Source organism: Oryzias melastigma, linkage group LG16, assembly GCF_002922805.2.
Source record: "Oryzias melastigma strain HK-1 linkage group LG16, ASM292280v2, whole genome shotgun sequence".
NCBI classification, from domain to species: domain Eukaryota; kingdom Metazoa; phylum Chordata; class Actinopteri; order Beloniformes; family Adrianichthyidae; genus Oryzias; species Oryzias melastigma.
In genome coordinates this window covers 28,065,839-28,080,161 of record NC_050527.1, presented here as the reverse complement: position 1 = coordinate 28,080,161, position 14,323 = coordinate 28,065,839, and the positions used below count along the sequence as shown (strand labels likewise).

Genomic DNA, 14,323 nt, shown 5'->3' with positions numbered 1-14,323 from the left:
CAGACCAATCGCTGAAGATTGTTTGCAAATGGCGGTATCCGTTTCAGGAAGTGACGGTGAAAGCGGCGGCCTACTTTCACGAGGAGATGAAGTAATGCATTTCCAATGGGGGACCTCATGGCTCCAGAAGTCCAGTATTTTTACAGTCAATGGATCTGACGCAGATAGCCATCGTGCACACGCTCACATGCACGCTCATGTGTCCTTCAGGCTGAAGCTGTGCTGGTTTCAGTTTGCAGCTTTTATTTCAGCACATAACTGCTGCCCCACATGGACTACATTTCCCATCATCCTCTGCATGTCTACAGCACACATTAGCTTTAAGCGGGAGAGTCGGTTTCTAGAACTATCCTGTTTGGTGACTGGACCCGGTCCGGTCCGCTCCAGCAGGGGGCAGCACATCTCACACTCAAAATAAACTAAAAGTGGAGCGGTCAGAACCGGTTCTTCTGAGGGTTTGGCACACAACTGCAAAAAGTGGATCAATAAAACTTGTGGCCCCGCCCCTTCTCCAGTGCAGTTTGTGTGATGGGCCGTTACTATGACGACTGCTCTTCACCATCGAGAGTTTAACCTGCTGTCCTGACTGGACCCGGTCAGGGATCCAGTTCTGGACAGTCCGAAAGATGTGGCCAGAAAGGTGGAATAAAAACTGGGCTGAGGTGTGGAGCAGAACGAGATCCAGCAGAACCAGGTCCAGCAGAACCAGACCGGGTGTGGGCTCTTAGAGCTTTGCTCTGGTCCGCACAGACTCGGTTGGTTCTGGGGGGTGACGGCCTCGGTCCCAGAACTTGGCCGCCTCCTCAGGTGAGACAGATATGAGAACAGCTGACAGCTTTGGAGGCGGAGCTTTAAAGCTGACCCATCACCTGTCAGGAGATCAGCATAGATGCAAAAGGCCCTCCAGCTGGGGGTTCTGGTGTCGGGAGTTCTGCTGGCTCTGGTTTGGTCCAGAACCACTCAGAACCCTGTCCTTCACATCAGGCTCATGCGGTTTGAGGTCAGCTTGGCACTGTGGGGGCGGGTCTGTGGGGGGGGCGGGTCCAGCTGCTGGTAAAGGCTCCTCAGCTCCTTGATCTCCTCCAGAACCTCTCGGGCCTGGCTCCACGCCGCTGCCGCCTCCTGCAGGAGCCGCTGGGCTTCAGCTCGCAGTTCTTCAGCCGACTCCTGCCCCGCTCCGCCCCCCCGCCCCCCATCCTGCCGCACCTCCGTCAGCAGGTGCCCCGTCCGGTCCAGCTTCTGTTCGATGAGCTCCTGCAGGCGGCCGACCGGCTCCTTCGCTCTGGGTGGGGGGGTCGCCCCGCCCTTAGTCGTTGCAGTTCTGGTCTGTGATGGAGTCTGGATCTGGTCTGTGGAGGCGCTGCAGTTCTTCTCAACCTCTGAGAGACGCTTCCCGGGATCAGGGTTGTGGGTGGAGCCTATCTTCTCCTCAGGAAGGCTCGGAGACTTCCCAGAAGACACAGCGATTTGGGCTGACAGCAGGCTGTCAGTTTTGGAGCTGGGGGAGTCTGGAGAACCGCAGAAGACGGGTTTGTCCGCCTCCTCATGGAACCCATCGGCGCGGTCCAGACCCTGTGAGGGGGCGGGGTTCTCCTGAACCAGATCCAGAGTCAGCATCCCATCGGAGGACGAGGTGGAGGCCTAATAAACACGGACACAGTGAGAGGTCATCCAGAACCTCACCATCATCTGAGGAAGACCTGGATCCTTAACAGAACCTGGTCTCGTGCAGACCGTCATACTGACCACTGCCAGCAGGTGGCCTCTGGTCGGCAGTCGGCGGTTGTGGGGAATCTTCACTCGATCTCGGGTCAGGTGACACAACTGAGACTCTTCCACTGTCACCTGGAACGTGAAGAAGGAGAAGAACCTGTTAGTTTGGACCGGGTCAGTCCAGTGTCCACTGAGGTTCTAGAATGAACATCTCAAAGAACTTTTGGACTTTAATTTTTTTTTTTTCTTAATGACTCTTATCTTCAACAAAACAACAAATCTAGCTGCAGACGGTCTTTAAGAAAAACATCCACCAGGTAAATGATCCGAGGTTCTGAAGCACCATCTGCGGCCAGAACTTCAGGAAATGTCTGCGCAGAAATGAAGATTCTAGCAGAAAAGATACAGGGCTGAGAATCAACTACTATACTAGATCAAAGATCTGCCAAAATAAAGACTCGCCAGAACAAAGATCTGTCAAAATAAACCTTCAGACCAAAGATCTGTCACCATAAACCTCACCAGACCAAAGATCTGTCAACATAAACCTTCAGACCAAATATCTGTCAACATAAACCTTCACCAGAACAAAGATCTGTCAAAATAAACCTTTACCAGACCAAAGATCTGTCAACATAAACCTTCAGACCAAAGATCTGTCAAAATAAACCTTCACCAGACAAAAGATCTGTCAGCATAAACCTTCACCAGACCAAAGATCTGTCAACATAAACCGTTGGTAAACCAAAGATCTGTCAACATAAACCTTCAAACCAAAGATCTGTCAACAGAAACCTACACCAGAACAAAGATCTGTCAAAATAAACCTTTACCAGACCAAAGATCTGTCAACATAAACCTTCACCAGAACAAAGATCTGTCAACATAAACCTTCAGACCAAAGATCTGTCAAAATAAACCCTCACCAGAACAAAGATCTGTCAACATAAACCTTTGGCAGACCAAAGATCTTTCAACATAAACCTTTGGCAGACCAAAGATTTGTCAAAATAAACCTTCACCAGACAAAAGATCTGTCAACATAAACCTTCACCAGACCAAAGATCTGTCAAAATAAACCTTTACCAGACCAATGATCTGTCAGCATAAACCTCACAAGACCAAAGATCTGTCAACATAAACCTTCACCAGACCAAAGATCTGTCAAAATAAACCTTTGCAGACCAAAGATCTGTCAACATAAACCTTAGGCAGACCAAAGATTTGTCAACATAAACCTTCACCAGACCAAAGATCTGTCAACATAAACCTTCACCAGACCAAAGACGTGTCAACATAAACCTTCACCAGACCAAAGATCTTTCAACATAAACCTTCACCAGACCAAAGATTTGTCAACATAAACTTTCGGCAGACCAAAGATCTGTCAACATAAACCTTTGGCAGACCAAAGATCTGTCAACATAAACCTTCACCAGACCAAAGATCTGTCAGCCAGCTTGTTCATGAAACATTACAAACAGCTAAATTTTCCGGTAATCTCAGTACCCAGAAGACCAGATCCAACTACGTAAATCTGGTTCCGGAACCTGATCCACCTAAACCAAAGAGCTATAGATCAGATCCAGACTGAAGGAAACTGATGGTCGATCAGAACAAACCCTCCTTCAGGTTTGAAGTTGCTATGATCCCTTTTAACCAAAAGGAACCGGATCAACAAGAACGGTTCAGAAGTGTTCATGAAGACCTGCAAGCAGCTGTCTAAGCCACACCCCCTCACCTCATCCAGAATCCGGTTCTTGGCTCTGCTGATGGCCGTGTTCAGGACGTTGATCCAGGATTCCTTCTCCTCTGGACTGACCGCCAGGAACAGCAGGTTAGGAACCTGCAGGACCAACAGAACATCCAGTACGGATTGAGCACCAACAAACGTGAATGCAGAAGAGTAACCATCAAAGACACGCTCGCATTTCTGCTCAACACCTGCGACCTGCAGACGCCACTGAAGGGGCGGAGAAAGCGGAAGAAACCTGCCAGAGCCAGAACCGATCCAGCACCACTGTCTTCCTGGTTCTTACTGATCAAAGGCGCCGTTTGGATGGTTCTCTACCGTCTCTGAACCGGTTCCTTTAGAGTCGAACCGTCTTTGTGGACTGCAGGTGTTTCACCAGAACCGCAGACTTATCGGCTAAACTTTCCTGGGTAATCTATCCCAGAATAATCTCCTCCACAGACCAGGACAGGTTCTGTTGATGACACACCTCCATCATGGAGGTCAGGCAGGTGTGTCCACCACAGAATGCCGCCCTCTGGTGTGGAAGGACCTCGGTCCAGGTGTGCTCTCTGGTTCTGATCCGTACCGTGTTTCCTGGGGAGGAGTAGCGCTGCAGCCGGAACTTGCTGTGGTTCTTCTTACTGCGGCTCTTGTTCTTCCTGATCTCCTCACATCTGTCGTAGTCAGACAGGTCCAGAACCTCGTCGGCCCGGGACAGGTCCCTCACCTGCAGACAGGTGAGACGTCATGACGTCGTTCTCGGGTCTGTGAGGAAGACGGTCTCAGTCTGGAGATCTCAGAACAGAAACAGGTTCAGAACCTTCCAGTGTCAGAACCATCTTTTCACAACAAAGTTGATGTTTGTTGTGGGGGGGGGGGGGGTTGTATTTAGGATCACAAAATGACTGAAACCGTTTATAAATATTAATGTATATAAACTGAAAACGTCTTTAATCATGATGAAAAATAAGATCAAAGACAGAGTTTCCCTTTGAACTTAAATCCGGATCCGGTGCTAAACGCAGCGGGACGCCACTTAGTGAGTCAGAGAGCGGAATCGAACCCACGACCTCCACCTCAGGGCGGTTTCAGAGGCGGTAAGCATCGGGGGAGGGGGAGGACATTTGAGAAACTCTCTGTGAACTGGAGGGGGGGTCACTGCTGCTGACACGCAGACATTTAACCTCACCTGGTTCATCGCCATGGAGACAGCCTCCATTATTCAACACCTTTAAACTGACACTTCCTGAGAGGCAGGACGGGGGCGGAGCCTCAGCTGCTCTGGAGGGAGTTCCTGTTTGAGTCTCCGGCTGCTGTCACAGATCATGACCGCCCCCCTCCCTGAGGAGCTCGACACAGAGGTGGAGCGGTCGACCGCTGGGCCGAAGGTTGCAGGTTGAGATCCTGCTGCCTGGGCAGACTCTGGCCCGGGGGCCACATGCGGCCCTCCAAACTGTTGAATCTGGAATAAATGATGATTCCGTTTGACTTTCTGGGTGTTCTACAAATAAATGTAACTTTGTTAAAATGCAAAAACACGATTCTGGATTCCGGAAATCTTGGAAGATTGTTGTTTTGACATTCGTGTGAATTTTCCGAGTCATTTCTTCAGGATTATGAACGCGGAGTTTCTAGAAAGACGTTTTTCTCTCTTAGATCCTCATTGTTGCACTAAAACTAGAACATCACAGAGTTGATTCAAACTCTTTTAAAACATCGACTTTTATTCTCATCAAAACTGAGTCTTTGTCCACATTGTTTTCTCCTTCTCTAATGAGGATCACACGCCAGAATCTGGTCCAGGACCGCCCCACAGGACCCGTCCAGGTGAAGGACCGCCCCACTGGACCCGTCCAGGTCCACGACCGCCTCAGTGGAACCGTCCAGGTGAAGGACCGCCCCACTGGACCCGTCCAGGTCCAGGACCGCCCCACTGGACCCGTCCAGGTGAAGGACCACCTCACTGGACCCGTCCAGGTGAAGGACCGCCTCAGTGGAACCACCCAGGTCCAGGACCGCCCCACTGGACCCGTCCAGGTGAAGGACCGCCTCACTGGACCCGTCCAGGTCCAGTCCGGCTTGGACCCTAAAGTCTGGTTCTCGTCAAACGATGTTTGATCCAAAAGTCCAACTTCATCCGAGCTGCAGCTGAACAACAAGAATCCTGCAGAACCAAAGCTGATGATTTGGAAAACAAATGTGTGTTTTGTTAATTAAATTCTTTAGGACGACGCTGTCGTCTTTGGTCATGGGGGCGGGGCTTTGTGGTTGTCATGGAGACAGCACACATAGGATTGAAACTCAGGTGTACTTTCTGTTCCGGTCCTGGCTGCAGCCGTAAACCGGGTCAGAGCCTTCAGGAAACACAAGAGTTGCAACGTTCACCGACCCATCTGTTGTCTCAGTCCGGGCCGCTGGTTCTGTTCACAAAGACCAGGGTTTCTGCCGGCATAGAAACCAGCTGAGAAACACAGACCGAGGAGGACAAAGATCCGAGTCTGACGCCAAGGATGTTGCTGGTTCTGATCCGACAGAAAGATGTTCTCCAGAAAAAACAGCCTCGGCTGATGTCCTTTAAAAGTTTCAGTTCATGAGAGCGAGACACTCAAAGACAAAGTTCTGGTACGGAATCACCAGAGGACTATCTAGAACCATTTGGCCCGCTTCTGGTCCGGTACAACAATGCACACAGCGGCTAGTACTACACCAAGTATTTGACTAAACTCCGGGATTTACACCGATCCGTTTCTGCAGCAGACACCGGGTGGAAAACAGGAGAATTTCTGAGGAGTTCTGTGAGGAGGTTCTGCTGCCTTCTGCGCCGGTGAAACTGGATCTCTGCGGTTCAGAATGAAACCGGACTCTGCCTGCTCGACACAGAAAGTGGAGGAAGCGTTCCACCCACTGAAGCCAGAATGACACATTTTTCTCAGAGGAACCCGACTCCAGAGCAGAACCGGGGATCCGTCTGTGACGTCCGACCCGGACCGCTGTCATCCCTGGAGTCTGTTTCCATGGCAACCAATGGCCGGCTCCCGCTCACCTGCACCCCCTCCTCACCTCCTTCTGGCTGATGAGCAGCTGCTCTCCGCGCAGGATCAGGAATCGGTTCTTCCAGATCTCCCTGAAGATCCCCTTCCCGCAGAACTTCCTGATCCAGCCCACTTTCTCCAGAGGAGAACTCTGGGATGCAGAGTCCGGCGGAGCCTGACGGGAGAGGACGGGAACAGGTGAGTTCAAGATGCTCTGAAGGTTCTCCACTGAGCAGCAGCACAGAACCGGGTCACACAGGCCTCACAGCAGAACCGGGAGAGTTCTACTGAAGCGGAATCTGACGGAGAACATCAGCAGGCGAACATTCGCGGTTCTGCTGGTGGATCAGTTCCTGCAGTCAGCTCCTGTCCACCCGAACCTCGGTTCGAACCGCAGGTTCGTTTGCTTTTGGACTCACTTCTCCATCCAAACAAAGTAGTTTTACTGTGAAAACCGGAAGCGGCAGCTCGTCCCTTCAGAATAAGAGCTGCCGTTATTCTTCCGAGCTTTTGTTCGACCAATCATCTGTGACAGAACCGATGCGGGACCGAAGGCAGGTTCTGGTTCGGTTGTCCTCACCCTTCTCCCGGTCGAGGTCTTCTTCATGGCGCCGCCGGGACTCCGGGCGGGACTTGTCGCACTTTCCCGGTAAGTCGGTTCCCGCCGCGGCAGATCAAAGGGACCGCTGCGGAGACCGGAACCTCCACCGGAACCTCCACCGGAGCCTCCGCCGCTCCTCGGCTGGTCAGCGCGCGTGTGCGTCCCGCGTGCCGCCGCCGCTGCGTCCGCCCGGCTCCACTGGAGTGACCCGGCCGGGAGGGAGCGGCTCCTCCCGGGTGTCCGGTTTCTCCTCCTCCCCTCCCCTCCGGACTCCCCTCTGGCTCGGCGGCTTCCCGGTAGCTCCATAGCGCCTCCTGCAGGAGTACCGGGGTTTGTCCTTCATCTCCTCTCTGGGTGAGGTTCCTGAAAAAGGTTCTGGAGAACTTCTCTTTATAAAGTCTGGATGTTCTGGAGAACTTCTCATTATCTTAGGTGCGGAGGTTCTGAAGAAAATCTCACTACCTAAAGTTAGGAGGTTCTGGAGAACTTCTCATTATCTAAAGTCTAGATGGTCTGGAGAACTTCTCTTCTAAAGTCCAGAGGTTCTGGAGAACTTCTCCTAATCTAAAGTTCAGAGGTTCTGGAGAACTTCCATTCTAAAGTCCAGAGGTTCTGGAGAACTTCTCCTAATCTAAAGTTCAGAGGTTCTGGAGAACTTTTTATTATCTAAGGTCCGGATGTTCTGGAGAACTTCTCTTCTAAAGTTTGGATGTTCTGAAAACTTCTAATCTTAAATCCGGATTTTCTGGAGAACTTCTCATTATCTGAAGTCCGGATGTTCTGGAGATTTTCTCATGTAAAGTATGGATGTTGCAGGGTTCCATTCAGCAGATGTTCTGGTGGGTCTCCATAACCTGCTGTCCAAATGACCACAGTACAACCGTTGATTTGAAAGACCTTGAGAACTGTGGGATTACACAAGCAAAATGTGAAATGTGAACTCAAAACCCGCCGGATGTGAACCCGATTCTGAGCTGAAGAACGAGCACATTTCCCTTGAGATGAGACCTTCACAGTCTCAGTCATAACAACGAAGAACGATTACGTGGTCTTAAACTTGTTCCTAAGATGTGACGTAACACTGATTTCTGGTCAAATTACTGATCTTTTACTCTTCAATTTACTGTTTTTTGTTATTATAATCATTTTTTGATGAATATAATCTGTACTAAATGTCTTTTTTTAATTAGAATATTTCGATTTTTACTGCATCAGCAAATGAAGATGATTTAATTATTACTTTTCGTATTATCATAATTCATGCACAAAGTGTCGTTTTTCAAAGAGAATATTAGATTATTGTTTATGTAATATGCAGTAATGATTACTGAAAAGTTTACAATCACTATGGGATTAATTTTCTTCACTGATTAATATAAATGATTTGTGGTGGATGCTTTGAAACTTGATTACATCAATGATATTAATGATCCTTAATAGCCTGAATCTATTAATATTTGATATTAAGTCCTGAACCGGATATTGATAATTCATGTAGAGAAAATGGTCGAGTCGGGTGGATTATATAAGTTCGCTTCCTTCCACTCCCTGTCAAGCGATCTACTTGTGATTCACTAAGTGATGTTATGTGACTTGATTGCTTGAAATAAACCATTTCCTTCATTCATTCATGATACTGATAGGGTTCTTCTGGAGGTACCAGAACTTGACCTGATACGCCACAAAACCACAGGAAAACCCAAGAACCCACAGGTGAACCAGACCAGGAGGAACCGAAAACCAGCCTCTCAAACCCTGAAGGATGTGACAGAGAAGACCAGAACCGGGCCTTGATGGAGAAATGAGACTTTCGGACCTGGACTGCAGGGGGCCCTCTACTGCAGACAGGAAGCAGTTGCTGAGAGGCTCCACCCCTTCAGGGTGTTCAGGTGTACACAGGAGGTCCAGCTCTGCTCTGTGAAAAGAGCGTTCTGGTGGTTCCGGAGGGGTTCTGCAAACATTAGAGATCTTTGGGTTTCATAATGTTGATTTAGAAACAGTTTTTGATTATTTTGATCACTAAAGTCCCACATCATGATTCTCACGCCACTTCCCTCACGTTTCAATTCTCCACCTCCTCCAGTCTTCCCATCTTGGTTCTAAATCTGACTCTTATGTGGGTCCCTGGACTGGATCGGGTTCCTGGGCCTGAGCAGCTGCAGGCCACAGAGTTCTTCTCCGGACCTGTAGGCGCTCTGGGTTTGAAGTCCTGAGTGTTTTTCTGAGTTTCCACCTCGGGTGAATCCATCACAGCAACCAGCAGAGGAGACTGGGACATTCCACTGGGAAGGGATCAGCAACTCTCCTCATGGACTTTGTTTTTGTTTCCTTAAGGAAATGATTTGGTTCATTTTTGAAGACTACTTTTCTATTATTTAAACGTTTGCTTGCCTCTCCTGTTTGTAGTCACAGATTCATTCGTTAGATTGTTTGGTTAGTTTGTTCCCCTGCCGTGTGTCCAGAATGGTTTGACCCACTGTCTATAAATTCAATTCAGTTTTATTTCTATAGCCCAAAATCACAAAGGAAATTTGCCTCATTGGGCTTCATGCAGGTAATTTACAGATGCAGAAAATTAGTCGTAAAATATGAACAATAGTTAAAAACTAAACAGACTACATAAACTGGTTATCCCTGCCCTTAGACCCTCCCTCCCGGTAAGGAAAAACTCCTAAAAAAGAAGAAACCTTAGGGATTCCCACATGAGGGAGAGATCCTATCCCAGGACGGACAGGAGATACCAGAACTGTTAAAGAAAGATTAGCTTCTACAACTATGTATCTAAGAGTTCATTCAGATGGAGCTGAGGGACGAGTGATGATGAAGAAAAAGCTTCCCCAGTGGGTCAGCTGGGCGGTTCTGTTCACTCTAGTCAGTTAGTCTGTTTTTTAGTCAGGTACAAATTACTTTGTTGTTGTGATTTTTTTCATCCTATTTGTTTTGTGTTGAGTCTCGTCTGAATCTTTATTGAACATTGTTAGCCCCCCCCCGCGGGTTTGTGAAGTGGGCCGATCAACCACTATCGGTTCCCCTGCTGGTCGGTTCTGTTGGTTTACAGTTCAGGTCATTCAGACCTCCTCTTCCTAAAGGATTTCTTTTTCAGAGGAAAAGGAAACATTCATGTTTGATGAATAAGGAGTTTTTCATCCGTTCATCCAGAGCAACATTATCAACAGCAGAGGCGGAGCTAAAATCAGGAAAGAGGAGGGCCCAAACTCAGGAGGAGTGTGAAGTGGACTCACCTGTCCAAAGTGTCTTCCAGGTTTTAGAAACCGTCATCAGTAAGAGAAGCCTGTGATGTCACAGGAAGTACCTGACAGGTGATGGAGCGTGCTCAGTAGAGCGGGCAGCTCTAGAGCTGTTTCTGTACATGAACGGTGCTTCACAAAATCAATGAACCTGAATTCCAGTTTATTTCATGTATTTATAGTTTGTTGTGATACTTTAAATTCATTTAAACAGAGACTCTGAAGAACGGGAGGATTCTATGAGCGGTCAGAAGAACTTCACCTCCAGAACCTTCAGCTGGATCATCAGGAGAACCATGGGATGTTCCAGGAACCTCTAGATCTGTGTGTTAAGCTGAGCTGCTTCCATCTTCTGTCCAAAACGTCATTGATGTGACGTCACACCGATGACATCATTGGCGTGACGTCATCGGTGTGACGTCATCTGCTCCCGAGTCCCGCCGTGGTTCCTTTACAGCAAGCGTCTTCTAGTCTGACCAGTCGGGCGCTGTGGTCCCACAGCCTCCTCGCCGCCTCATCGTCCCGCCCCTCTGGAGCCGCCTCCTTCTCCTCACAGTCGCTGCAGACACACAGTCGATGACCAGAGAGGAAACACCTGAAGCTGACAGCCTCAGGTGTTTCAGGACTGGGTTGGTATGAAGATTCTCCACTCAAACATATCCTGACCCCCCCACACCAGGGGGAGGGGGGGGGGGTCTGAAATACCTGAAATAGCATCCGGACCGATCCTCCAGACCCGGAGTCACTGCGCAGAACACGGTGGTCTGGCAGCCCTGCCATGGGGTCTTCATGAGCAGCAGGGCGGGGAGCCTCAGCAGCGCCCCCAGCAGGGGGAACCAGCTCTCTACATGGCGACCCAGCTCGGTGCGGATGACCCCCGGATGGAGACAGAAGGCCGACACACCTAAGCCTGGAGGATAGTTGAGGACAGCAGGTGGAGCTCGGGTCTGTGTTCAGGTGTTTCTGGAGGAACCGGGACTCTGGATTCTGCTGCTTTGGTTCCTACCTTTGAGCCGGCGCGCCAGCTCCCGAGTGAACAGAACGTTGGCCAGCTTGCTCTGCCTGTAGCTCTCCAGAGCGCTGTACGGCCGCCGGCTGAAGAACAGGTCATCAAAGTCAATGCGACCTGAGAAAAGGGGAGGTGGCCTTTAACTTCAGAATCAGCACCAGAACCTGGACCGGGACACCCCGGCAATGACGAATGAGTCTTACCCCCCCGGTGGGCAATGGAGGACACATTGACCACGCGACTGGGGGCGGAGCTTTTCATCTTTGCCAGCAGCAGATTGGTCAGCAGAAAGTGACCCAGGTGATTGACAGCCAGCTGCGTTTCGAAGCCGTCCTCCGTCAGCCATTTTGGACACATCATGACTCCTGCGTACAGCTGCACAGTTAGTTTGAGGAGGGCAGACAGGTGTGCTCGCAGGTGTTCTCACCTGCATTGTTGATGAGGATGTCCAGTCTGTCCTCGGTGTCCAGAAACTCTTTGGCAAATGTCCTGACAGAATAGACCGAGGCCAGGTCAAGGTGCCTGACGACCACGTTCCCATTTCCTGTGGACTCCCTGATCTCTTCGGCTGCTTGCACTGCTCGGGTCAGGTCCCGGCACGCCATGACCACCCGGGCCCCTGCTCAGCACAACAAACACCACTCAGCAGTCTGAGGAGGATTATGGCTCAACCCTGAAGGTCTGGAGAGATAAGAACTACCCGATCTGGAAAAGATAAACCTTCAGCAACAAATACCGATCTGTTCATGATAAGCAATCTGTAATGTTTACTTGATCTGTAAATGATACGCAATCGATTACCAATCTGGAAAAGATACTCGGTCTGTTGGAAGGTCCCCCGTCTGGGAGGGAAGGAGCCCCAGCTTGTGTGGGAGGTCATAAAGTATCAGCTAGAGTTTGACTGGGTCACCTCCATGCACGGCTGGGACTGGAGCTCAACCGTATGAATGCAGGAGACTCTGTGGACCAGGACTGAACCTGAAGAGCTGCAGACTCCTGAGGAAAGGACTAACCTCTGCGTGCCAGATCCCTGCAGGTCTCCTTCCCAATGCCGCTGTTCGCCCCGGTCACCAGAACCGTCTTTCCATCCAGGTGGATCGTGCAGCGACAGACTCCTCCCCCAATCCACCTTCTGAGTGTGACCCCGCCTGCAGCACAAAAGCGTTACTGGATTCAGACGGGTCCTGACGTTTGTCCGGACTGTTTCTAAAGCTGTGATCCATTTCAGTGATAGTCTGGATCAGGATCTCCATCCACACATCGCCATGGTCTCCAGATCATCTAACTCTGATGAGATCAAAGGTTTTGGTCAGAACCTACAGATCAGAGAGAGCCCAAGCGCAGCTCCACACTTCAGCAGAAGACCAACCCAGACCCTCCAGTTTTCACTCTCAGGCCATGGCAGAACGAGGAACTCTTCCAGAGCCGCAGCTTTCATCCCTGCAGGTCAAAACTGACTGAGGTCTGAGCCTGGCACGGTGGGGGAGGGACAGATTACTGGATTAGAGCAGATTATGCAGCAGAGTTGTTCTGGGATTAGCTGCAGTCAGAGAGCAGGACCCCTCTGATACCTTCACACTTGACTTCCATCCGCTCCACAGCAGACTCTGGATTACTGTCAATCCCTTTGATTTGCATGGGAGTAATTAGTGTGTTAGCAGGACTTGACTGTGGTGCAGTGGTTAGCACTGTTGTCTCACCACAAGAAAGTGCTGGATCAAATCCCAATGAGGCTCTTTATGTGTGGAGTTCTGGTTCCGGTGTGGGTTAGCTTCTTCCCACAGTCCAGAAACAATGGAGAGATTCAACTGGGACAAGATGGTCTTTATGGTGAATGTATGTGTGAGTGGGTGTGGCCCTGCAACAGACTTCTGCCCAATTGGAACGCACCTTTGTCCAATAGTAACTAGGATAGGCTCCAGCAGCCCTGACCCAGAAAGAGATTATTGGTAAGAGAGTTTAGAGAGTTTAGAGGATGGATGGAATTATCCTTTAGGTGTGTGTGTGTGTGGGGGGTCATTCTACGGGCTGGTGAACAAGTGAGTCCTGACTCTAGGTAGGAAAGGCTCCAGCAACGTATCTGATCATACAGAAGACCAAATGAAAACAGAAGCTGCTTCTATCCATCCATCCATCATCCATCCATCATCATCCATCCATCCTTTAAATGAAGAACATGAGGGAACATGAAGAACACGAGCAACATGACGAACATGAGATACATGAAGAACATAAGGAACATGAGGGAACGTGAAGAACATGAGGGAACGTGAAGAACATGAGGAACATGAAGAACGTGAAGATTTTTTTTGATTTTTAAAACATCAGTTTAATTACAGATCATTTAAAAGAGGGATACACGGATTCAAACACTCAGAAAAGTAGCAAAACACAGCTCACCATCACAAACAGAGCAAAGAACATCCTTAAAACACCACAATTTTTTAAAACAGGATAAACGATTAGTCAGTCTGAAGAATGAAAAGTCCAACTTCAGCCTGGAGCAGATATTCTTGCGTAGAACTAAAACCGCATCAGCAGTCTGTTCACCTGCGATCTTCTGTTTCCTGCTGACGTGAACTGCAAGTTTGGCTTCACCAAGAAGAAAATTCAACAGCAGCCACTTCTCTTTGGTGTCCTTCCTGTATCCAAATCCATAAATAAAACAACGTCTCGTAAAAACCACATCAAGAAGAGCAAACACAGACGTTAAAAGAGTGAAGAGGTCTGAAAGCCTCTCACACTCACTAAAAACATGAAAAATCGTCTCCTTCAAGTCACAAAAAGGGCAACGGTCAGAGACAGTGGGGTTAAGAACAGAGATAAAAGAGTTAGAAGCTAGAGCACCATGTAGGATCCACCACTGGAGATCTCCAGATCTCTTCCTTATAGGAGCTTTTTAGAGAACTCTCCAATGCGGACCAGCCTCTCCTCCACTGAAGCGATCGGTCCACGCACAGGGAAGACGGTCCTGCAGCTTCGTCC

At 49.4% G+C, this 14,323-nt stretch overlaps 3 protein-coding genes across 3 annotated transcripts in view; 1 reads left to right on the top strand and 2 right to left on the bottom strand.

Moving 5' to 3' along the window:
• Positions 1–14,323, top strand: part of sostdc1a (sclerostin domain containing 1a) — a 441,057-nt gene that overhangs the window by 353,116 nt on the left and 73,618 nt on the right. The gene's annotated exons all lie outside the window — the stretch shown is intronic.
• On the bottom strand, positions 224–7,328 carry plekho1b (pleckstrin homology domain containing, family O member 1b). Its single transcript, XM_024258401.2, has 6 exons — positions 7,061–7,328; positions 6,509–6,655; positions 4,035–4,175; positions 3,455–3,559; positions 1,747–1,845; positions 224–1,641 (listed from the first exon to the last, which is right to left on the bottom strand). Exons 1-6 carry the CDS (start codon positions 7,085–7,087, stop codon positions 976–978), a joined length of 1,185 nt encoding a protein of 394 aa, XP_024114169.1. The 5' UTR covers positions 7,088–7,328; the 3' UTR covers positions 224–975.
• LOC112136602 (retinol dehydrogenase 13) lies at positions 10,520–12,876 on the bottom strand. Its single transcript, XM_024258416.2, has 7 exons — positions 12,659–12,876; positions 12,352–12,486; positions 11,766–11,957; positions 11,542–11,703; positions 11,336–11,455; positions 11,035–11,239; positions 10,520–10,888 (listed from the first exon to the last, which is right to left on the bottom strand). The coding sequence occupies exons 1-7, from the start codon at positions 12,774–12,776 to the stop codon at positions 10,750–10,752; spliced, it is 1,071 nt and encodes a 356-aa protein (XP_024114184.2). The 5' UTR covers positions 12,777–12,876; the 3' UTR covers positions 10,520–10,749.